Raw genomic sequence first — 24,349 nt, 5'->3', positions numbered from 1 at the left:
TTGGGCGGATTTGGGGAAATTTGGGCAGTTCGGGGCAGTTGGGGTGGTTTGGGGTGGTTTTGGGGTGGTTTTGGGTGTTTTGGCTGATTTTCAGGCGTTTTGGTAGGTTTTGGGCTGATTTGGGGCAAATTGGGTGGTTTTGGGGCGGTTTGGGGTGGTTTTGGGTGTTTTTGGGCTGATTTGGGGCAATTTGGGTGGTTTTGGGCAGTTTGGGGCTGTTTGGGGGTGGTTTGGGCAGTTTTGGGTGGTTTTGGGTGGTTTTGGGGTGGTTTTGGGTGGGTTGGGCAGATTTGGGCAATTTGGGCGGTTTTGGGCAGTTTTGGGGCTGTTTTGGGGTGGTTTGGGCAGTTTTGGGGTGGTTTTGGGTGGTTTTGGGGTGGTTTTGGGTGGGTTTGGGCAGATTTGGGGCAATTTGGGCAGTTTTGGGGTGGTTTTGGGCGGGTTTGGGGTGGTTTTGGGTGGTTTTGGGGTAGTTCAGGCTGGTTTTGGGCTGGTTTGGGGCGTTTTGGGTTGGTTTGGGGGAATTTGGGACAGCCTGAGCTGTTAGGAGCCAATCGAGGCCTTTGGGGCGCTTGGGGCTGGGTTTGGGTCATTTTGCAGTGATTTAGGCATTTTCGGTCATTCCTGGGTGGTTTTGGGAGGATTTGGGGTAATTTAAGTGGTTTTGAAGGATTTCAGGTGCTTTGGAGCGTTTGGGGTGCGCAGAGCTGTTTTAGGCAGGTTTCGGGGTCGTTCCGGACCAATTTTGCGGAATTTTGGGGGGATTTGGTGCATTCCGGAGCGGCTTTGGCGTCGCTGTTCTGGGTCAACTCCAGCCGGTTTTGGGGCCCCTTTGCCCCATTCCCGCCCCGCGCGCTGAATTTTGGGGCGATTTCCGCCGCTTTTGGGGCATTTCGAGGCCTTTTCTCGCAGGCCCGCCTCGTTCCCATGGCAACGCCGCCATCTTGTCCCACCCCTGTTCCCATGGCAACGCCGCCATCTTGTCCCACCCTCGTTCTCATGGCAGCGCCGCCATCTTCCCCACCCGTGTTTCCATGGCAACGCCGCCATCTTGTCCCGCCCCCTGTTCCCATGGCAACGCCGCCATCTTGTCCCACCCTCGTTCTCATGGCAGCGCCGCCATCTTCCCCACCCGTGTTTCCATGCAACGCCGCCATCTTGTCCCGCCCCTGTTCCCATGACAACGCCGCCATCTTGTCCCGCCCCTGTTCCCATGGCAGCGCCGCCATCTTGTCCCGCCCATGTTTCCATGGCAGCGCCGCCATCTTGTCCGCCCCGTCCCCATGACAACCCCCACATGGGCGTGGCCTATCAGTCTCCACCGCCGCTGGCCCCGCCCCGGAAGCGCCTATTCCCGGAAGCGCCGCCACTTCCGGCGCCGCCGTCATGGCGAAGCTCCTCAGCTGCGTCCTGGGCCCGCGGCTCTACCGGGTCCACCGGCCCCGCCTGCCCGGCGCGCCCGAGGGAGCCCCGGGGGCGGCGGCCGCCGCAGCGACCGCGGGGAGCCGGGCCCTGGGTGAGGCGCGGGGCCGCGCGGCGCGGTTGCCCATGGGAACGGCGGGGCCGCGCTGCCGTCCCCGGGCCCCGCGCTGACCCCCGGTGCCCCCCGGTGCCCCCGCAGGACTCGTACTACCAACCGCGGGGGCTGGAGAAGCACACGGACAGCGTCCTGGCGCTGGTGAGCGCGGCCCGCCCGCGGCTTCCCCGGGTTCCGCAGAATTAACCCAAAATTTCCCCCAGTCTTCCTCAGTTTCCCTCGAATTTCCCCCAATTCCCATGGATCCTCCCCTGAATTCCCCCGAATTTCCCCACTTCCGCCGAATTTCCACGAATTCCCCCGAATTTCCCCCGATTTCCCCAATTCCACCGAATTTCCACGAATTCCCCCGAATTTCCCCCGAATTTCCCAATTCCACCGAATTCCCCGAATTTCCCCTGAATTTCCCCCGAATTTCCCCAATTCCACCGAATTTCACGAATTCCCCCGAATTTCCCGAATTTCCCTGAATTTCCCCCCGAATTTCCCTGAATTTCCCCAATTCCACGAATTTCCCTGAATTTCCCTTGAATTTCCCTCGAATTTCCCCACTTCTACCGAATTTCCCCGAATTCCCCCGAATTTCCCTGAATTTCCCCTGAATTTCCCCCGACTTCCACCGAATTTCCACGAATTCCCCCGAATTTCCCTGAATTTCCCCTGAATTTCCCCCAAATTTCCCCAATTCCACCGAATTTCCCTGAATTTCCCCTCAATTTCCCCCGAATTTCCCCCATTCCACCGAATTCCCCCGAATTTCCCCTGAATTTCTCCCGAATTTCCCCAATTCCACCGAATTTCCACGAATTTCCCTGAATTTCCCCTGAATTTCCCCCCAATTTCCCCGAATTCCCCCGAATTTCCCCCGAATTTCCCCCGAATTTCCCCAACTTCCCCCAAATATCCCCCAAATTCCCCGTATTTCCCTCAAATCTCCCCGATTTCCCCCAAATTTCCCCTAAATTCTCCTGAATATCCCCAAATTTCCCTAAATTCCCCCAAATTTCCCTAAATTTCCCCCGTATTTCCCCCACATCCCCCCGAATTTCCCCTAAATTCTCCCGAATATCCCCAAATTTCCCCAAATATCCCCCAAATTTCCCTAAATTCCCTCAAATTTCCCCTAAATCTCCTCGATTTCCCCCAAATTCCCCCAAATTTCCCCCAAATCATCCCAAATTTTCCCCCAAATCTCCCCCAAATCTCCCCGATTTCCCCTAAATTTCCCCTAAATTCCCCCGTATTTCCCCCAAATTCCCCCATATTTCCCCCAAATCCCCCCCAAATTTCCTCCTGAATTCTTCAAAACATCCCCAAATTTCCCTAAATTCCCCCAGATTTCCCCAAAATTCCCCCGTGTTTCCCCCAAATCTCCCCGATTTCCCCCAAATCCCCCCAAATTTCCCCCGGATTCCCCCGAATATCCCAAAATTTCCCTAAATTTGCCCTAAATTCCCCTGTATTTCCCCCAAATCTCCCCGATTTCCCCTAAATTCCCCTAAATTTCCCCCGAATTCTCCAAAACATCCCCAAATTTCCCCAAATTTCCCCCGTATTTCCCCCAGATCTCCCCAATTTCCCCCAAATCCCCCCCGGATTCCCCCAGTTTCTCCCCAAAATTCCCCCCGAATTTCCCCCCAATGGCCCCGACCTCGCCCGCGCTGCCCCGCTGCGCCCCGCTTCCCGGGGGTCTCAGCGCGGGGGTCCCGCAGGCCTCGGTGCTCTGGTCCATCTCGTGCTACGCCTCGCCCCTGGCCCTGCTCTACCCTGTACCGCAAAGGTGGGCGCACGCGGGGGCTCAGCGGGGATTTGGGGGGGATTTGGGGGGGATTTGTGGGGCCGGGGGGGCTTTGAGGGGGATTTGGGTGGGATTTGGGGGGGATTTGGGGGGGATTTGTGGGGCTTGGGGGGGATTTGGGTGGGATTTGGGGGGATTTGGGTGGGATTTGTGGGGGATTTGTGGGGCTTGGGGGGGATTCGGGTGGGATTTGGGGGGGAATTGTGGGGCTGTGGGGGATTTGGGGGGGATTTGGGGGGGCTCAGGGGGATTTGGGCAGGATTTGGGGGGAATTGTGGGGATGGGGGATATTTGAGGGGGATTTGGGTGGGATTTGGGGGGAATTGTGGGGCTGTGGGGGATTTGGGGGGGATTTGGGGGGAATTGTGGGGCTGTGGGGGATTTGGGGGGGATTTGGGGGGGCTCAGGGGGATTTGGGTGGGATTTGGGGGGGATTTGAAGAGGATTTGAGGGGATTTGGGGGGGGCTTTGGGGGGGATTTGGGGGGATTTGTGGGGCTGGGGGGGAATTGAGGGGGATTTGGGGGGGATTTGGGGGGGCTCAGGGGGATTTGGGTGGGATTTGGGTGGGATTTGTGGGGCTTGGGGGGGGCTTTGAGGGGGATTTGGGGGGGAATTGTGGGGCTGGGGGATATTTGAGGGGGATTTGGGGGGGCTCAGGGGGATTTGGGCAGGATTTGGGTGGGATTTGGGGGGGATTTGAGGGGGATTTGTGGGGCTTGGGGGGGCTTTGAGGGGGATTTGGGGGGGGGAATTGTGGGGCTGGGGGATATTTGAGGGGGATTTGGGTGGGATTTGGGGGGGCTCAGGGGGATTTGGGTGGGATTTGGGGGGGGATTTGAGGGGGCTGGGGGGATTTGAGGGGGATTTGGGGGGATTTGTGGGGCTTGGGGGGAATTTGAGGGGGATTTGGGCAGGATTTGGGGGGGATTTGGGGGGGGATTTGTGGGGCTGGGGGATTTGAGGGGGATTTGGGTGGGATTTGGGGGGGGATTTGGGGGGGATTTGAGGGGCTGGGGGGCCTTGAGGGGGGATTTGGGGGGGCTCAGGGGGATTTGAGGGGGATTTGGGGAGGGATTTGGGGCTGTTTTTTTGGGTGTTTTAGGCTGGTTTTGGGCTGTTTTAGGCTGGTTTTGGGGTATTTCAGGCTGTTTTGGGGTATTTTGGGCTGTTTTAGGCTGTTTTGGGGGTGTTTGGGGCTGTTTTTTGGGTTATTTTCGCGCCGTTCTTGCCTCTCTCCCCAGGCCTGCTGACCAAGTCCCGCGTGGTTTGAGCTATTTTTGGGGTGCTTTGGGCTGGTTTTAGGCTGTTTTTGGGGTGTTTTGGGGCATTTTGGGGTGTTCTTGGCTGTTTTTTGGGGTGTTTTGGGCTGTTTTTTGGGTTATTTTCACGCCGTTCTTGCCTTTCTCCCCAGGCCTGCTGACTATGTCCCGCATGGTTTGGGCTATTTTTGGGGTGTTTTGGGCTGGTTTTAGGCTGTTTTTTGGGCTGTTTTAGGCTGTTTTTGGGGTGCTTTAGGCTGTTTTTGGGGTATTTTAGGCTGTTTTGGGGGTGTTTTAGGCTGTTTTTTGGGGTATTTTGGGCTGTTTTGGGGTATTTTGTGCTGTTTTAGGCTGTTTTTGGAGTATTTTGGGCTGTTTTGGGGTATTTTGGGGTGTTTTGGGCTGTTTTTTTGGCTTATTTTCACGCCGTTCTTGCCTCTCTCCCCCAGGCCTGCTGACCATGTCCCGCGTGGTGCCCCTGTCCCACTGCGCCGCCACCCTGGGGCTGCTGCTGGCCGGCGTGGCCTGCCTGCGAGGTGAGGGGGCTTTGGGGACCCTCGGGGGACCCCCCCCCGAGCCCCTCACGAGCCCCTGTGCCCCCCCAAATCCAGGGCTGGGCCGCTGGAGCAACCCCCAGTACGTGGAGTTCATCGCCGTGCTGGAGGAGAGCCACCGCTCGGGCAGCGCCGAGAGCAAGGTGGGACGGGGGTGGGGGGCACACCTCGGGCGGGGGGGACACTGGGGGGACCCCCGAGGGGTCTGGGGGGGGTCTCAGGTGTCTGTTCTGCCCCTCCCCCCAGCGCAAACTCGGCCTCTACACCTTCGACTTCCGCAGCTGGCCCGTGGACTTCCGCTGGGACAGCGCCGGCCCCGCCTGGTCAGAGCGCCCGGCGCCCCAAAATCCCTCTGGGGTACCCAAAGAAAAATACTGGGGTGGCCAAAAAACCTCCTTGGGGTGCCCAAAATCCCTCTGGGTGCCCAAAAAAAAACAATGGGGTGCCCAAAAAACCTCCTTGGGGTGCCCAAAATTCCTCTGGGTGCCCAAAAAAAAACCACTGGGGTACCCAAAAAACCTCCTTGGGGTGCCCAAAATCTCTCTGGGTGCCCAAAAAAAAAATACTGGGGTGCCCAAAAAACCTCCTTGGGGTGCCCAAAATCACTCTGGGGTACCCAAAATCTCTGGGGTACCCAAAAAAAACTACTGGGGTGCCCAAAAAACCTCCTTGGGGTGCCCAAAATTCCTCTGGGGTACCCCAAAAAAAACACTGGGGTGCCCAAAAAACCTCCTTGGGGTGCCAAAATACCTTTGGGTGCCCAAAATTCCTTTGGGGTACCCAAAAAAAATACTGGGGTGCCCAAAAAAACCTCCTTGGGGTGCCCAAAATCCCTCTGGGGGAGCCAAAAAACCTCTTGGGGTGCCCCAAAAAACGTCCTTGGGGTGCCCAAAATCCCTCTGGGTGCCCAAAAAAAACAATGGGGTGCCCAAAAAACCTCCTTGGGGTGCCCAAAATCCCCTCTGGGTGCCCAAAATTCCTGTGGGTGCCCAAAAAACCTCCTTGGGGTGCCCAAAATCCCTCTGGGTGCCCAAAAAAAACACTGGGGTGCCCAAAAAATCTCCTTGGGGTGCCCAAAATCCCTCTGGGTGCCCAAAAAAAACACTGGGGTGCCCAAAAAAACCTCCTTGGGGTGCCCAAAATCCCTCTGGGTGCCCAAAAAAAACACTGGGGTGCCCAAAAAACCTCCTTGGGGTGCCCAAAATCCCTCTGGGGTGCCCAAAATCTCTCTGGGGTACCCAAAAAAAACTACTGGGGTGCCCAAAAAAACTCCTTGGGGTGCCCAAAATCCCTCTGGGGTACCCAGAAAAAAATACTGGGGTGGCCAAAAAACCTCCTTGGGGTGCCCAAAATCCCTCTGGGTGCCCAAAAAAAAACACTGGGGTGCCCAAAAAACCTCCTTGGGGTAACCAAAATATCCCTGGGGTGTCCAAAAGTCCTTTGGGGGAGCCAAAAAACCTCCTTGCGATGCCCAAAATTCCTCTGGGTACCCAAAAAACCTCCTTGGGGTGCCCAAAATCCCTCTGGGGTGCCCAAAATTCCTCTGGGGTACCCAAAAAATCTCCTTGGGGTGCCCAAAATTCCTCTGGGGTACCCAAAAAATCTCCTTGGGGTGCCCAAAATCCCTCTGGGCTGCCCAAAATTCCTCTGGGGGAGCCAAAAAATCTCCTTGGGGTGCCCAAAATCCCTCTGGGGTACCCAAAATCTCTCTGGGGTACCCAAAAAAAATACTGGGGTGCCCAAAAAACCTCCTTGGGGTGCCCAAAATCCCTCTGGGGTGCCCAAAATTCCTCTGGGGTACCCAAAAAACCTCCTTGGGGTGCCCAAAATCCCTCTGGGGTACCCAAAAAAAACACTGGGGTGGCCAAAAAAACCTCCTTGGGATGCCCAAAATCTCTCTGGGTGCCCAAAAAAAACACTGGGGTGCCCAAAAAACCTCCTTGGGGTGCCCAAAATCCCTCTGGGGTACCCAAAATCTCTCTGGGGTACCCCAAAAAAAATACTGGGGTGCCCAAAAAACCTCCTTGGGGTGCCCAAAATCCCTCTGGGGTACCCAAAAAAAAATACTGGGGTGGCCAAAAAACCTCCTTGGGGTGCCCAAAATACCTTTGGGTGCCCAAAATTCCTCTGGGGTACCCAAAAAAAATACTGGGGTGCCCAAAAAACCTCCTTGGGGTGCCCAAAATCCCTCTGGGGTGCCCAAAATCTCTTTGGGGTACCCCAAAAAAAATACTGGGGTGCCCAAAAAACCTCCTTGGGGTGCCCAAAATCCCTCTGGGGTACCCAGAAAAAAATACTGGGGTGGTCAAAAAACCTCCTTGGGTCAAAAAACCTCCTTGGGGTGCCCAAAATCACTCTGGGGTACCCAAAATCTCTCTGGGGTACCCAAAAAAAACTACTGGGGTGCCCAAAAAACCTCCTTGGGGTAACCAAAATATCTCTGGGGTGCCCAAAAGTCCTTTGGGGGAGCCAAAAAACCTCCTTGGGATGCCCAAAATTCCTCTGGGGTACCCAAAAAATCTCCTTGGGGTGCCCAAAATCCCTCTGGGGTGCCCAAAATTCCTCTGGGGTACCCAAAAAACCTCCTTGGGGTGCCCAAAAAAACCAGTGGGATATCCAAAAATCTCCCTGGGACCCGCAAAAATCTGCATGGGGACTCCAAAAACCTGCCAGGATCCCCCAAAAAAATCTCATTGCGAACCCCAAAAATGTCTCTGGGAGCCTAGAAAATCTCCTCGGGACCCCTAAAACCTTCCAGTAACCCCAAAAAAATCTCCCTGGACCCTAAAAATTTCCCTGGGACCCCAAAATTCTCCTTGGGACCCCTAAAACCTGCCGGGGAACCCCAAAAAATTCTCTCAGGGACCCCAGAAATCTCTCTGGGAGCCCCAAAATTCTCCTTGGGACACCTAAAACCTGCCGGGAACCCCAAAAAAATCTCCCTGGGACCCCAAAAATCTGCATGGGACCCCCAAAACCTGCTGGGAACCCCCAAAAATCTCTCTGGGACCCCAAAAAAAGCCCCTGGGACCCCCAAAAAGCTCCCCGGGACCCCCCAGTTCCCCCCCGGGACCCCCCAAACCCTGACCCCTGTCGGTTGCAGGGGCGGCGCCCGGGCGGTGCCGCTGCTCCAGGCCCCGCCCCGGCCCCGGGGGGGCTCCCGGGGGCTCCTGGGGGCGCTCCGGAAGCTTCCGTGCGCCCTCGCCAGGTGGGTGGGGCCGGCGTGGGCGGGGCTTTGTGTGGGTGGGGCTCGGGGGAGGGGCGGGGCCACTGCAGAATGAGGGTGGGGTGTCAGCCCATATGGGTGGGGCGGAGGGTGTGGCCTAAGGGGGTGTGGTCAGGGTGGGAAGAAACTGGGTGTGGTGGGGGGATGGATGGGACTGGTGACCCCGCCCCTGGGCGTGTCCCTCTGACCACACCCTGGGTGTGTCTCTGACCCCTCCCCTGGGCGTGTCCCACTGACCACACCCTGGGCGTGTCCCTCTGACCCCTCCCCTGGGCGTGTCTCTGACCCCACCCCTGGGTGTGTCCCTCTGACCTCTCCCCTGGGCGTGTCCCGCTGACCCCACCATTGGGCGTGTCCCTCTGACCCCTCCCCTGGGCGTGTCCCTCTGACCCCTCCCCTGGGCGTGTCCCGCTGACCCCACCATTGGGCGTGTCCCTCTGACCCCTCCCCTGGGCGTGTCCCACTGACCCCTCCCCTGGGCGTGTCCCATTGACCCCTCCCCTGGGCGTGTCCCACTGACCCCACCATTGGGCGTGTCCCTCTGACCCCTCCCCTGGGCGTGTCCCACTGACCCCTCCCCTGGGCGTGTCCCGCTAACCCCTCCCCTGGGCGTGTCCCTCTGACCCCTCCCCTGGGCGTGTCCCACTGACCACACCCCCTGGGCGTGTCCCCCTGACCACACCCTGGGCGTGTCTCTGACCCCTCCCCCTGGGCATGTCCCTCTGACCCCTCCCCTGGGCGTGTCTCCCTGACCCCTCCCCTGGGCGTGTCCCTCTGACCCCGCCCCTGGGCGTGTCTCTGACCCCACCCCTGGGCGTGTCCCACTGGCCCCGCCCTGGGCGTGTCCCTCTGACCCCGCCCCTGGGCGTGTCCCTCTGACCCCTCCCCTGGGCGTGTCACACTGACCACACCCTGGGCGTGTCCCACTGACCCCTCCCTGGGCATGTCTCTGACCCCACCCTGCTGTGTGTCACTGACCCCGCCCCTGGGCGTGTCCCGCTGACCCCACCCTATTGTGTGTCACTGACCCCTCCCCTGGGCGTGTCCCTGACCCCGCCCCTGCCCCGCCCCAGGCTGCTCCTGGCGCACACCCTGGGCCGGCGGATGCTGTTCCCGGGCTCCGTGCGGCTGCTGCAGCGAGCGCTGCTGCCCGCCCTGCTGCAGGGCCAGGCGCGGCTCGTCGAGCAGGTGGGACCCCAAAAACATCCCAAAATACCCCAAAATATTCCTGAAATATCCCAAAATATTCCTAAAATATCCCTGACACATCCCAAAATATCCCTGAAATCACCCAAATCGGCCCCGCCCTGCTGCAGGGCCAGGCGCGGCTCGTCGAGCAGGTGGGACCCCAAAAACACATCCCAAAATATCCCAAAATGTTCCAAAAATATCCCAAAATATTCCCGAAATATCCCAAAATATTCCTGAAATATCCCTGACACATCCCAAAATATCCCTGAAATTACCCAAATCGGCCCCGCCCTGCTGCAGGGCCAGGCGCGGCTCGTCGAGCAGGTGGGACCCCAAAAACACATCCCGAAATATCCCAAAATATTCCCGAAATATCCCAAAATATTCCTAAAATATCCCTGACACATACCAAAATATCCCTGAAATTACCCAAATCGGCCCCGCCCTGCTGCAGGGCCAGGCGCGGCTCGTCGAGCAGGTGGGACCCCAAAAACAGATCCCAAAATATCCCAAAAACATCCCGAAATATCCCAAAATATCCCAAAATATTCCTAAAATATCCCAAAATGTCTCAGAGACATCGCAAAACATCCCTGAAATTACCCAAATCGGCCCCGCCCTGCTGCAGGGCCAGGCGCGGCTCGTCCAGCAGGTGGGACCCCAAAAACAGATCCCGAAATATCCCAAAATGTTCCAAAATATTCCTAAAATATCCCAAAATATTCCTAAAATATCCCAAAATATCCCAAAATATCCCAAAATATTCCTAAAATATCCCAAAATATTCCTAAAATATCCCAAAATATTCCTAAAATATCCCGAAATATCCCAAAATATTCCTAAAATATTCCAAAATATTCCTAAAATATCCCAAAATGTTCCTGAAATGTCCCTGAACTTACCCAAATCGTCCCCCGCCCCGCTGCAGGGCCAGGCGCGGCTCGTCGAGCAGGTGGGACCCCAAAAACACATCCCGAAATACCCCCAAAATATCCCAAAAACATCCCGAAATATCCCAAAATATCCCAAAATATCCCAAAATATTCCTAAAATGTCCCTGACACATCGCAAAACATCCCTGAAATTACCCAAATCGGCCCCGCCCTGCTGCAGGGCCAGGCGCGGCTCGTCGAGCAGGTGGGACCCCAAAAACACATCCCAAAATATCCCAAAATATTCCCTAAAATATTCCTGAAATATCCCAAAATATCCCAAAATATTCCTAAAATGTCCCTGAGACATCCCAAATCGGCCCCGCCCTGCTGCAGGGCCAGGCGCGGCTCGTCGAGCAGGTGGGACCCCCAAAAACATCCCGAAATATCCCAAAATATTCCCAAAATATCCCAAAATATTCCTAAAATATCCCAAAATATTCCTAAAGTATCCCAAAATATCCCAAAATATTCTAAAATATCCTTAAATAACCCAAAATAAATATCCCAAAATATCCCGAAATATTCTAAAATATCCTAAAATATCTTTAAATAACCCTAAATGTTCCAAAATATCTTAAAATATTTTTAAATGTTCCAAAATATCCCCAAATATTTCGGAATGTCCCAAGTAACCCCAAAAATGTCCCAAGTAACCCCAAAACCTCCCCTGAACCCCGAAATGACCCCAGAACCGCCCCAGTCTCCCCCCGGTGACCCCAGAATTGCCCCCGGACCCCAAAATCCCCTCGGAATCGCCCCAAGGTGACCCCGGGGTGACCCCGAGGTGACCCCTGGGTGACCCCGAGGTGACCCCAGTGACCCCGGGGTGACCCCAGTGACCACGAGGTGACCCCAGGGTGACCCCAAGATTATCTCAGTGACCCCTGGGCGACCCTGAGGTGACCCCGGGGTGACCCCAAGATGACTCCAGTGACCCCGGGGTGACCCCAGTGACCCTGAGGTGACCCCAGTGTGTCCCCAGTGACCCCGGGGTGACCCCAGGGTGACCCCAAGGTGACCCCAGTGTGTCCCCGGTGACCCCAAGATGATCCCAGTGACCCCTGGGCAACCCTGAGGTGTCCCCAGGGTGACCCCAAGATGACCCCAGTGACCCCTGGGTGACCCCGAGGTGACCCCAGTGACCCCTGATTGACCCCAAGGTTACCCCAAGATGACCCCAGTGACCCCGAGGTGACCCCCAGTGACCCCGGGGTGACCCCGAGGTGACCCCAGTGACCCGAGGGTGACCCCGGGGTGACCCAAATGTGTCCCTGGTGACCCCGGGGTGACCCCAGTGACCCCGGGGTGACCCCAATGTGTCCCCAGTGACCCCGGGTGACCCCAAGATGATCCCAGTGACCCCAAGGTGACCCTAGTGACCTCTGGGTGACCCCAGGGTGACCCCAAGATGATCCCAGTGACCCCTGAGTGACCCCAGGGTGACCCCAGGATGATCTCAGTGACCCCGGGGTGACCCCAATGTGACCCCGGTGACCCCAATGTGTCCCCGGTGACCCCGGGGTGACCCCGAGGTGACCCCGGTGACCCCGGGGTGCCCCCGCAGTTCGGTGGCCAGCGGGCCAAGCTGGTGGCCTGCGACGGCAACGAGATCGACGCCATGGTCATCGACCGGCGCGGGCGCGACCCCGCGGGGACACCCTGGTCAGGGGCCTTGGGGGTCCCGGGGGGCTTTGGGGGGTCCCAGGGGCGGTTTTGGGGGTCCCAGGGGGGGTTTGGGGGGGTCCCAGGGGGGTTTTGGGGGGGTCCCAGGGGGGGTTTAGGGAGTCCCTGGGGCAGTTTTGGGGGTCCCTAGGGGGGTTTTGGGGGGTCCCAGGGGGGGTTTTGGGGGTCCCGGGTGGTTTTGGGGGGGTCCCAGGGGGTTTTGGGGGGGTCCCAGAGGGTTTTGGGGGTCCCAAGGGGGTTTTGGGGGTCCCTAGGGGGGTTTTGGGGGGGTCCCAGGGGGATTTTGGGGGGTCCCAGGGGGGGTTTAGGGAGTCCCTGGGGCAGTTTTGGGGGTCCCTAGGGGGGTTTTGGGGGGTCCCAGGGGGGGTTTTGGGGGTCCCGGGTGGTTTTGGGGGGGTCCCAGGGGGGTTTTGGGGGGGTCCCAGAGGGTTTTGGGGGTCCCAGGGGGTTTTTGGGGGGTCCAGGGGGATTTTGGGGGGTCCCAGGGGGGGTTTAGGGAGTCCCTGGGGCAGTTTTGGGGGTCCCAGGGGGGGTTTTGGGGGGGGGTCCCGGGTGGTTTTGGGGGTCCCGGGTGGTTTTTGGGGGTCCCAGGGGGATTTTGGGGGGTCCCGGGGGGGGTTTGGGGGGTCCCGGGTGGTTTTGGGGGGGTTCCAGAGGGTTTTGGGGGGTCCCAGGGGCATTTTGGGGGGTCCCAGAGGGTTTTGGGGGGGGTTTTGGGGGGGCCCCGGGGGGTTTTGGGGGGTCCCAGAGGCATTTTGGGGGGGTCCCAGAGGGTTTTTGGGGGTCCCAGGGGGGTTTTGGGGGGTCCCGGGTGGTTTTTGGGGGTCCCAGGGGGGTTTGGGGGTCCAGGGTGGTTTTGGGGGGTCCCAGGGGCTTTGGGGGGTCCCGGGTGGTTTTGGGGGTCCCGGGTGGTTTTTGGGGATCCCAGGGGCGGTTTTGGGGGTCCCAGGGGCGGTTTTGGGGGTCCCAGGGGGGGTTTAGGGAGTTCCAAGGGCGGTTTTGGGGGTCCCTGGGGCGGTTTTGGGGGTCCCGCGGTGGTTTTGGGGGTCCCAGGGGGTTTTGGGGGGGTCCCAGGGGTGGTTTTGGGGGTCCCAGGGGGGTGTTGGGGGGTCCCGGGTGGTTTTGGGGGGGTCCCAGGGGTGTTTGGGGGTCCCAGGGGGGTTTGGGGGTCCCAGGGGCGGTTTTGGGGTTCCCAGGGGGTTTTGGGATCCAGGGTGGGTTTGGGGGGTCCCAGGGGGGGTTGGTGGGTCCCGGGTGGTTTTGGGGTTCCCATGGGGTTTTTGGGGTCCCGGGTGGTTTTGGGGGGGTCCCAGGGGGGGTTTGGGGGGTCCCGGGTGGTTTTGGGGTCCCGGGTGGTTTTGGGGGGTCCCAGGGGGGGTTTGGGGGTCCCAGGGGGGTTTTGGGGGGGTCCCAGGGGGGGTTTTGGGGGTCCCAGGGGGGGTTTTGGGGGTCCCGGGGGGCTTTGGGGGGTCCCAGGGGCGGTTTTTGGGGATCCCTGGGGGATTTTGGGGTTCCCAGGGGCGGTTTTTGGGGGTCCCAGGGGGTTTTGGGGGGGTCCCAGGGGTGGTTTTGGGGTTCCCAGAGGTGGTTTTGGGGGGTCCCAGGGGGGGTTTTGGGGGGGTCCCATGGGTGGTTTTGGGGGGTCCCAGGGGGGGTTTGGGGATCCCAGGGGGTTTGGGGGTCCCAGGGGTGGTTTTGGGGGATCCCAGGGGGATTTTGGGGTTCCCAGGGGCGGTTTTGGGGTTCCCAGGGGCGGTTTTGGGATCCAGGGTGCGTTTGGGGGGTCCCAGGGGGTTTGGGGGTCCCAGGGGTGGTTCTGGGGTTCCCATGGGGTTTTTGGGGTCCCGGGTGGTTTTGGGGGGTCCCAGGGGCGGTTTTGGGGGTCCCAGGGGGGTTTTGGGGGGGTCCCAGGGGTGGTTTTGGGGGTCCCAGGGGGGTTTTGGGGGGTCCCGGGTGGTTTTGGAGGGTCCCAGGGGGGGTTTTGGGGGTCCCGGGGGTGTTTGGGGGTCCCAGGGGGGTTTGGGGGTCCCAGGGGCGGTTTTGGGGTTCCCAGGGGGGTTTTGGGATCCAGGGTGGGTTTGGGGGGTCCCAGGGGGGTTTGGGGTTCCCAGGGGGCGGTTTTGGGATCCAGGGTGGGTTTGGGGGGTCCCAGGGGGGGTTGGTGGGTCCCGGGTGGTTTTGGGGTTCCCATGGGGTTTTTGGGGTCCCGGGTGGTTTTGGGGGGTCCCAGGGGGGGTTTGGGGGTCCCGGGTGGTTTTGGGGTCCCGGGTGGTTTTGGGGGTCCCGGGTGGGTTTGGGGGTTCCCAGGGGCGGGTTTTGGCATCCAGGGTGGTTTTGGGGGGTCCCAGGGGGGGTTTGGGGGTCCCGGGTGGTTTTGGGGTCCCGGGTGGTTTTGGGGGTCCCGGGTGGGTTTGGGGGTTCCCAGGGGCGGTTTTGGCATCCAGGGTGGTTTTGGGGGGTCCCAGGGGGGGTTTGGGGGTCCCGGGTGGTTTTGGGGTCCCAGGGGGTTTGGGGGTCCCGGGAGGATTTGGGGGTCGGGGGGCTCTGACCCCCGTGTCCCCACAGGTGATCTGCTGCGAGGGCAACGCCGGCTTCTACGAGGTCGGGTGTCTGTCCACGCCCCTGGAGGGTACGAGGGGGACCCCGAAACTGATCCGGGACCCCAAAAGTGACCCCGGAACCCCAAAAGTGACCCCGGAACCCCAAAAGTGACCCCGGAACCCCAAAACTGCCCCTGGGACCCCAAAACTGATCCTAGGACCCCAAAACTGATCCGGGGACCCCAAAAGTGACCCCGGGACCCTAAAAGTGATCCTGGGACCCCAAAACTGATCCGGGACCCCAAAAGTGATCCGGGACCCCAAAAGTGACCCCGGAACCCCAAAACTGCCCCTGGGACCCCAAAACTGATCCTAGGACCCCAAAACTGATCCGGGACCCCGAAACTGCCCCTGGGACCCCAAAACTGCCACTGGGACCCCGAAAGTGACCCCAGACCCCAAAACTGATCCGGGACCCCAAAACTGCCCCTGGGACCCCGAAAGTGACCCCAGGACCCCAAAAGTGACTCCAGACCCCAAAAGTGACCCCAGACCCCAAAAGTGACCCTGGGACCCCAAAACTGCCCCTGGCACCCCAAAACTTATCCAGGACCCCAAAACTGATCCAGGACCCCAAAACTGCCCCTGGGACCCCAAAAGTGACCCTGGGACCCCAAAACTGCCCCTTTGGGTCAGGGGGTTTTGGGTCGGATTTGGGGTGTTTTGGGTTTTGGGGTGATCTGGATTTTGGGGGATTTTGGATTTGGGGGGGCATTTTGGTCAGATTTGGGGTGATTTAGATTTTGGGGTGATTTGGATTTTGGGGTGATTTAGATTTTGGGGTGATTTGGATTTTGGGGTGATTTGGATTTTGGGGGGGATTTTGGTCAGTTTTGGGGTGTGTTTGATTTTGGGGTGATTTGGATTTTGGGGGTGATTTGAATTTTGGGGTGATTTAGATTTTGGGGGGAATTTTGGTCAGTTTTGGGGTGTATTTGAATTTGGGGTGATTTGGATTTTGGCGGGGATTTTGGTCAGATTTGGGGTGATTTAGATTTTGGGGTGATTTGGATTTTGGGGGGGATTTTGGTCAGTTTTGGGGTGTGTTTGATTTTGGGGTGATTTGGATTTTGGGGTGATTTGAATTTTGGGGTGATTTAGATTTTGGGGGGAATTTTGGTCAGTTTTGGGGTGTATTTGAATTTGGGGGTGATTTGGATTTTGGGGGGGATTTTGGTCAGATTTGGGGTGATTTAGATTTTGGGGTGATTTGGATTTTGGGGGGGATTTTGGTCAGATTTGGGGTGTGATTTTGGGGTGATTTGGATTTTGGGGGGGATTTTGGTCAGTTTTGGGGTGTGTTTGATTTTGGGGGTGATTTGGATTTTGGGGGGATTGGATTTTGGGGGGGATTTTGGTCAGATTTGGGGTGATTAAAATTTTGGGGTGATTTAGATTTTGGGGGGATTTTCTTTCTGGACCGTTCCATCTCTCCCAGGGGGGGCTCCCTGGCCTGCACCACCTCGTTCTGGGGAGGGGCCGGGGGGTCTCTCTGAGATCTCTGCAGATTTTGGGGGGGTTGCTGCTGCCCCCCTCCCCATTTTTGGGGGACCCCCCCGGCCCCAGCGTGACCCCCACATGTCCCCCCCAGCCGGGTACTCGGTCCTGGGCTGGAACCACCCCGGCTTCGGCGGCAGCACCGTGAGTTCGGGGGTCCCGGGGGCTCTGGGGGGGTTTTGGGGGGTCCGGGTGGGGTTTGGGGGGGTCCAGGGGGGGGTTGGGGAATTTTGGGGACCCCTGACCCCCCCCATTTCAGACCCCAGAGCGAGGCCAACGCCATGGACGTGGTGCTGGGGGGATTTGGGGAGGGTTTTGGGGGTCCCCTGAGGCTGGGGGATTTTTGGGGGTGCTGGGGGGTTTTTTGGGGTGCTGGGGCGGTTTTTGGGGGTCCCCTGACCCCCCCCGGACCCTTCCCCAGGGGGTTCCCCTGCCCCAGAGCGAGGCCAACGCCATGGACGTGGTGCTGGGGGGAATTGGGGGATTTGGGGGGTGGGTTGGGGGTCCCCTGAGGCTGGGGATTTTTGGGGGTGCTGGGGGGTTTTTTGGGGTGCTGGGGCGGTTTTTGGGGGTCCCCTGACCCCCCTCGGCCCCTTCCCCAGGGGGTGCCCCTGCCCCAGAGCGAGGCCAACGCCATGGACGTGGTGCTGGGGGGATTTGGGGGGGGATTTGGGGAGGGTTTTGGGGGTCCCCTGAGGCTGGGGGATTTTTGGGGGTGCTGGGGGGTTTTTGGGGGTGCTGGGGGGGGGTTTGGGGGTCCCCTGACCCCCCCGGGACCCTTCCCCAGGGGGTGCCCCTGCCCCAGAGCGAGGCCAACGCCATGGATGTGGTGCTGGGGGGAATTGGGGGATTTGGGGGGGGTTTTGGGGGTCCCCTGAGGCTGGGGGATTTTTGGGGGTGCTGGGGGTTTTTTTGGGGTGCTGGGGCGGTTTTTGGGGGTCCCCTGACCCCCCCCGGCCCCTTCCCCAGGGGGTGCCCCTGCCCCAGAGCGAGGCCAACGCCATGGATGTGGTGCTGGGGGGATTTGGGGGGGGTTTTGGGGGTCCCCTGAGGCTGGGGGATTTTTTGGGGTGCTGGGGGGGTTTTTTGGGGTGCTGGGGCGGTTTTTGGGGGTCCCCTGACCCCCCCCGGACCCTTCCCCAGGGGGTGCCCCTGCCCCAGAGCGAGGCCAACGCCATGGACGTGGTGCTGGGGGGATTTGGGGGGGGGGTTGGGGGTCCCCTGAGGCTGGGGATTTTTGGGGGTGCTGGGGGGTTTTTTGGGGTGCTGGGGCGGTTTTTGGGGGTCCCCTGACCCCCCTCGGCCCCTTCCCCAGGGGGTGCCCCTGCCCCAGAGTGAGGCCAACGCCATGGACGTGGTGATTCGCTTCGCGCTGCAGCGGCTGCGCTTCGCCCCCCCCAGCATCGTCCTGTACGCCTGGTCCATCGGGGGCTTCACCGGTAACTGGGCAAACTGGGACGGACTGGGGGGACTGGGGGGCACTGGGGGGCACTGGGAGAGGATTGGGGGGGACTGGGAGAGGATTGGGGGGGAATGGGGGGGACTGGGGGGCACTGGGAGAGGATTGGGGGGGCTGGGAGAGGATTGGGGGGGAATGGGGGGGGACTGGGAGGGACTGGGATCACTGGGGGTCACTGGGAATTCTGGGGGTCACTGGGAGCACTGGATCGGGGTTGGGTTACTGGGGGTTACTGGGAGCACTGGGATCAGGGTTGGGTTACTGGGAGCCCTGGGCTCGGGGTTGGGTCACTGGGGGTTACTGGGAGCACTGGGCTCGGGGTTGGGTTACTGGGAGCACTGGGGGTTACTGGGGAGCACTGGGAGTTACTGAGAGCACTGGGATCAGGGTTGGGTTACTGGGAGCACTGGGAGCACTGGGATCACTGGGGGTTACTGGGAGCACTGGGGGTTACTGGGAGCCCTGGGCTCGGGGCTGGGTTACTGGGAGCACTGGGATCACGGGGAGTTACTGGGAGCCCTGGGCTCGGGGCTGGGTTACTGGGAGCACTGGGAGTTACTGGGATCACTGGGATCAGGGTTGGGTTACTGGGGTTACTGGGGGTTACTGGGAGCACTGGGGTTACTGGGGGTTATTGGGAGCACTGGGAGCCCTGGGCTCGGGGCTGGGTTACTGGGAGCACTGGGAGTTACTGGGATCACTGGGATCAGGGTTGGGTTACTGGGGTTACTGGGGGTTACTGGGAGCACTGGGATCACTGGGGGTTACTGGGAGCACTGGGAGCCCTGGGCTCGGGGCTGGGTTACTGGGAGTTACTGGGATCACTGGGATCAGGGTTGGGTTACTGGGAGCACTGGGGGTTACTGGGAGCACTGGGAGCCCTGGGCTCGGGGCGTTACGGCGCCGGGGACCAACCCCTGCCCCCCAACGCTTGAGGAGCGGCTCTGAGCTCCCTGTGTGTGTGTGGGGTGGGGGAGGGGGTATGGGGGGGGTCCCCCCTCCCCCAACCCCCCCCCTCCCCCTCGAGGGGGGGTCCCCCTGACCCCGCCCCTCCCCCCCAAAGCCACCTGGGCCGCCATGTCCTACCCCGAGCTGGGGGGGCTGGTGCTCGACGCCTCCTTCGACGACCTCGTGCCCCTGGCCCTGAAGGTGCTGCCCCGCAGCTGGCGTGAGTGCCCTCCCCCTACCCCCACCCCCCCCCCCCGCCCCCCAAAACCCCCCGGGACCCCCCCAAAATCCTCCCCCCCCCCCCCCAACTCTGACCCCTGAGCCCCCCCGCCCCGTCTCAGGGGACCTGGTGACGCAGACGGTGCGGGAGCACCTGAACCTCAACAACGCCGAGCAGCTCTGCAGGTACGGACCACCCCCCTACCCCACCACGCCTGCCGGGGACCCCTCCCCAAAATACACACACGGCAGGGGGGGACCCCCAAAACCTCCCTCCCCCCCCAAAATCCCACCGCCACCCCCCGCCCAGGTACCAGGGCCCCGTGCTGCTGGTGCGCAGGACCAAGGACGAGATCATCACCACCACGTGAGCGACCCCCCCACCCCAAAAAACACCCCCGGGGAGCCCCCAGACCCCCCCCAAGTCCCCCAGGGCCACCCCCAAACCCCCTCAGGATGCCCCAGGACCCCCCAAACCCCCCCAGGGCCCCCCAAACGCCCCCAGGACCCCCCCAGGACCCTTCAAACTCTCTCAGGTAATCCCAAACCCTACAAAGACCCCCCTGGACTCCCCCAAAATCCCCCAGGACCCCTCAAATTCCCCCAGGACCCCCCCAAAATCCCCCAGGACCCCTCAAATTCCCCCAGGACCCCCCAAACCCCCTGCAGATGCCCCAGGACTCCTCAAACCCCGCCAGAACCCCCCCCCAAAGTCCCCCAGGACCTCCCCTGGGGACCCCCCCGCACTCCCCAGGACCCCCCAAACCCCCCCAGGACCTGCAAACCTTTGTCAGGACCCCCCAAACACCCCCCAGGATTCCTCAAACCCCGCCAGGACCCCCCCAAAGGCCCCCAGGACCTCCCCAAACCCCCTCAGGACCCCCACAGGACCCTTCAAATCCCCTCAGGACCCCCCCCAATGTCCCCCAGGACCCCCCCCAAAGTCCCCCAGGACCCCCCCAGGACCCTTCAAATCCCCTCAGGACCCCCCCAATGTCCCCAATACCCCCCCAAAGTCCCCCAGGACCCCCCCAGGACCCTTCAAATCCCCTCATGACCCCCCCAAAGTCCCCCAGAACCCCCCCAGGACCCTTCAAATCCCCTCAGGACCCCCCCCAATGTCCCCCAGGACCCCCACAGGACCCCCCCAGGACCCTTCAAATCCCCTCAGGACCCCCCCAAAGTCCCCCAGGACCCCCCCAGGCCCCTTCAAATTCCCTCAGGACCCCCCAATGTCCCTCAGGACCCCCCCAAACACCCTGGGACCCCCCCCCCCAGGACCCCCTGAGACCCCCCCACCCCGCAGGGTCCCCGATGACATCGCCTCCAACCGCGGCAACGACCTGCTGCTGAGGCTGCTGCAGCACCGGTGGGACACGGGGGGCTGGGGGCGGTTTGGGGGGTCCTGGGGGGGTTTGGGGGGTCCTGGGGTGTTCTGGGGTGGGTGTTGGGGGTGTCCTGGGTGGGGTTTGGGGGGTCCTGGGGGGGTTTGGGGGGTCCTGGGGAGTGCTGAGGGGGTTTGGGGGTGTTCTGGGGGGGGGTGTTGGGGGTCCTGGGTGGGGTTTGGGGGGGTCCTGGGGGTGTTCTGGGGGGGGTGTTGGGGGTCCTGGGTGGGGTTTGGGGGGTGCTGGGGGTGTCCTGAGGGGGTTTGGGGGGGTCCTGAGTGGGGTTTGGGGGGTCCTGGGGGGTTTTGGGGGGTCCTGGGGGTGTTCTGGGGGGGGGGTGTTGGGGGTCCTGGGGGGGTTTGGGGGGGTCCTGGGGGGGGGTTTTGGGGGTCCTGGGTGGGGTTTGGGGGGTGCTGGGGGTGTCCTGAGGGGGTTTGGGGAGGTCCTGGGGGGGGGTTTGGGGGGTCCTGGGGGTGTTCTGGGGTGGGTGTTGGGGGTCCTGGGTGGGGTTTGGGGGGTCCTGAGGGGGTTTTGGGGGGTCCTGGGGGTGTCCTGAGGGGGTTTGGGGGGGTCCTGGGGGTGTTCTGGGGGGGTGTTGGGGGTCCTGGGTGGGGTTTGGGGGGTCCTGGGGAGTCCTGAGTGGGGTTTGGGGGGGTCCTGGGGGGTTTTGGGGGGTCCTGGGGGTGTTCTGGGGAGGGTGTTGGGGGTCCTGGGGGGGTTTGGGGGGGTCCTGGGGGGGGGTGTTGGGGGTCCTGGGTGGGGTTTGGGGGGTGCTGGGGGTGTCCTGAGGGGGTTTGGGGTGGTCCTGGATGGGGTTTGGGGGGGTCCCAGGTGAGTTTGGGGGGGTCCCAGGTGGGTTTGGGGGGTCCCAGGTGGGTCTGGGGGGGGTCCCTGGGAGGTTTGGGGGTCCCAGGTGGGTTTGGGGGGTCCCAGGTGAGACTGGGGGGTCCCAGGTGGGTTTGGGGGGGTCCCTGGGAGGTTTGGGGGGTCCCAGGTGAGTCTGGGGGCTCCGTGAGGGGCTCTGACCCCCCCGTTTCCCCCCAGGTACCCCAAGATCGTGGTGGACGAGGGGCTGCGGGCGGTGCGGGAGTGGCTGGAGGCGGCGACCCCCGAGGAGGAGAGTGAGTGACCCCCGAAACCTGCGTGACCCCCCGAATTTCGGGTGTGACCCCCCAAATTCCGGGTGTGACCCCCCGAAATCTGTGTGACCCCCCGAATTCCGGGTGTGACCCCCCAAATTCTGCGTGTGACCCCCCAAATTCTGTGTGACCCCCCAAATTCCGGGTGTGACCCCCCCAAATTCCGGGTGTGACCCCCCGAATTCCGGGTGTGACCCCCCAAATTGTGTGACCCCCAAAACCTGCGTGACCCCCCGAATTCCGGGTGTGACCCCCCAAATTGTGTGACCCCCAAAACCTGGGTGACCCCCCAAATTGTGTGACCCCCCGAAATCTGCTTGTGACTCCGCAAATTCTGCGTGTGACCCCCCAAAATCTGCGTGTGACCCCCCAAAATCTGCGTGTGACCCCCCCCAAATTGTGTGTGACCCCCCGAAATCTGTGTGACCCCCTGAATTCCGGGTGTGACCCCCCAAATTCTGGGTGTGACCCCCCAAAATCTGTGTGTGACCCCCCGAATTCCGGGTGTGACCCCCCAAATTGTGTGTGACCCCCCGAAATCTGTGTGACCCCCCCCGAATTCCAGGTGTGACCCCCCCGAATTCCGGGTGTGACTCCCCAAAATCTGCTTGTGACTCCCCAAATTCTGCGTGTGACCCCCCAAATGGTGTATGACACCCCAAATTGTGTGTGACACCCCAAATTCCGGGTGTGACCCCCCCCAAATTCTGCGTGACCCCCCCAAAATCTGTGTGTGACCCCCCAAATTCCGTGTGAACCTCCCCGAATTCTGTGTGTGATGCCCCCCAAATTCTCTGTGACCCCCCCAAATTCCGTGACACCCCCAAATTCCATGTGACCCCCCCCCCCAAATTCTGCGTGACCCCTCAATCCCGGGTGTGACCCCCCCCCCCAATTTTTGGGTTCTAATCCCCAATTTTGGATTTCCTTTCCCCGTTTTTGGGTTCCCTCTCCCCATTTTTGGGTTCTAATCCCCATTTTTGGGTTCCCTCTCCCCATTTTTGGATTCTAATCCCCGTTTTCGGGTTCCCTCTCCCCATTTTTGGATTCTAATCCCCATTTTTGGGTTCCCTCTCCCGTTTTTGAATTCTAATCCCCGTTTTTGCATTCCCACTCCCCGTTTTTGGGTTCCCTCTCCCCATTTTTGGATTCTAATCCCCATTTTTGGGTTCCCTCTCCCTTTTTTGGGTTCTAATCCCCATTTTTGGGGTCCCTCTCCCCGTTTTTGGGTTCCCTCTCCCCATTTTTGGGTTCTAATCTCCATTTTTGGGTTCTAATCCACATTTTTGGGTTCCCTCTCCCCATTTTTGGGTTCTAATCCCCATTTTTGGGTTCCCCCTCCCCGTTTTTGGGTTCCCCCTCCCCGTATTTGGGTTCCCTCTCCCCCGTTTTTGGGTTCTAATCCCCATTTTTGGGTTCTAATACCCATTTTTGGGTTCCCTCTCCCATTTTTGGGTTCCCTCTCCCTGTTTTTCGGTTCTAATCCCCATTTTTGGGTTCCCCCTCCCCATTTTTGAATTCTAATCCCCATTTTTGGGTTCCCTCTCCCCGTTTTTGAGTTCTAATCCCCGTTTTTGCATTCCCCCTTCCCATTTTTGGGTTCCCCCTCCCCATTTTTGGGTTCTAATCCCCATTTTTGGGTTCTAATCCCCATTTTTGGGTTCCCTCTCCCCATTTTTGGGTTCCCTCTCCCCATTTTTGGGTTCCCTCTCCCCATTTTTGGGTTCTAAATCCCATTTTTGGGTTCTAATCCCCATTTTTGGGTTCCCCCTCCCCATTTTTGGGTTCCCTCTCCCCATTTTTGGGTTCTAATCCCCGTTTTTGGGCTCCCTCTCCCCATTTTTGGGTTCCCCCTCCCCATTTTCGGTTTCCCACTCCCCATTTCCCCGCTCTGACCCCCGAATTTTCCCCCCCCATGATTTCGGCAGGCGCGGTTCTCCGTCGCTGCCCCCGCCGACGAGGGCTGGTGCCGGGAGCAGCTCGAGGCCTTCGCGGGCGACCGGAGCCCCCCGTTCCCCTGGAGCCTGGGTCAGGGCGGGGCCGGGGCGGGGCCGGGGCGCGGCTGGGAGCAGCCAATGGGAGAGCAGGGCTGTGGCAGCGGTGGGAGGAGCCGCTAGGGGATTGGCTGCCGGGTCGGGTAGAGGAACCAATCAGAGGCTGGGCGTGGCCGCACCCCTGACATTGGCCCCGCCCCCGCAGGTGAGGAGCTGAGCCCCGCCCAGCGCCGGCAGCTGGCGCTGTACCTGGTGAGTGCGGGCGGGGTGGGTGGGTGTGGCCGGTGGGCGTGGCCCGGCGCTGACCACGCCCCTCCCGCCGCCCCTCCCCCAGGCCCAGAAGCACCTGCAGAACTTCGAGGCCTCGCACTGCACGCCCCTCCCCCCCCCAGGCCTTCCGCCTGCCCTGGGCGCTGTGACCCCCTCCCCCACCCCGCCCCTCCCCCACCCCTGCACGCGCCCCGCCCCTCCCCCGCAGAGAGGAAATCGTTAATTATTGAATTAATTAAAACGAACTTTTTTTTTTTCGTTTTTTTTCTCTTTTTTTTGGAAATTCGGTCGCCTCCTTAAGGCAGAAGGGGGAGGGGCGGCGGCCGGGAGTGGGGGTGGGGTTGGGGGTGGAGCTAAAAAAAATGGGGTGGGGGGGTGAGCACCGGTGGGGTGAGAGGGCGTGGTCAGGGCTGGCCACGCCCACCCGGCCGCGCCCACAGCAGGACGCAGCAGGAGCTCAGGGCCCCGCCCACCTTGGCGGCCTCGCTCAGGTCCAGCGGCACCAGCGACACCCCCGGAACCTTCTGGAACGCCTGGGGGGGCGGGACGCGGGGTTGAGGGGTGTGTCCGAACGTGGCCACGCCCCGCCATGGCTCCTCCCCACAGCCACACCCCCTTTAGCCCCGCCCTTTCCGGCCCCACCCACTCAGAAC

At 60.8% G+C, this 24,349-nt stretch overlaps 1 protein-coding gene across 1 annotated transcript; it reads left to right on the top strand.

Moving 5' to 3' along the window:
- Positions 1-1,297: 1,297 nt before the first annotated feature.
- On the top strand, positions 1,298-23,845 carry ABHD16A (abhydrolase domain containing 16A, phospholipase). Its single transcript, XM_068178411.1, is given in 23 exon segments — positions 1,298-1,678; positions 3,250-3,303; positions 3,305-3,317; positions 5,046-5,132; positions 5,208-5,293; positions 5,397-5,473; positions 8,254-8,358; positions 9,450-9,564; positions 12,067-12,139; positions 12,142-12,164; positions 14,751-14,814; positions 16,377-16,426; positions 17,598-17,721; positions 18,805-18,909; positions 19,031-19,094; positions 19,219-19,275; positions 20,215-20,277; positions 21,338-21,414; positions 21,998-22,080; positions 23,361-23,460; positions 23,632-23,678; positions 23,761-23,808; positions 23,810-23,845. Coding segments are annotated over 23 exon segments (1,932 nt in total).
- The last annotated feature ends 504 nt before the right edge of the window (positions 23,846-24,349 follow it).

This window comes from Anomalospiza imberbis, unplaced genomic scaffold, assembly GCF_031753505.1.
Source record: "Anomalospiza imberbis isolate Cuckoo-Finch-1a 21T00152 unplaced genomic scaffold, ASM3175350v1 scaffold_43, whole genome shotgun sequence".
Taxonomy (NCBI): domain Eukaryota; kingdom Metazoa; phylum Chordata; class Aves; order Passeriformes; family Viduidae; genus Anomalospiza; species Anomalospiza imberbis.
Note: the sequence above shows the minus strand (reverse complement) of the source record. Positions and strands in the feature narration are given on the sequence as shown.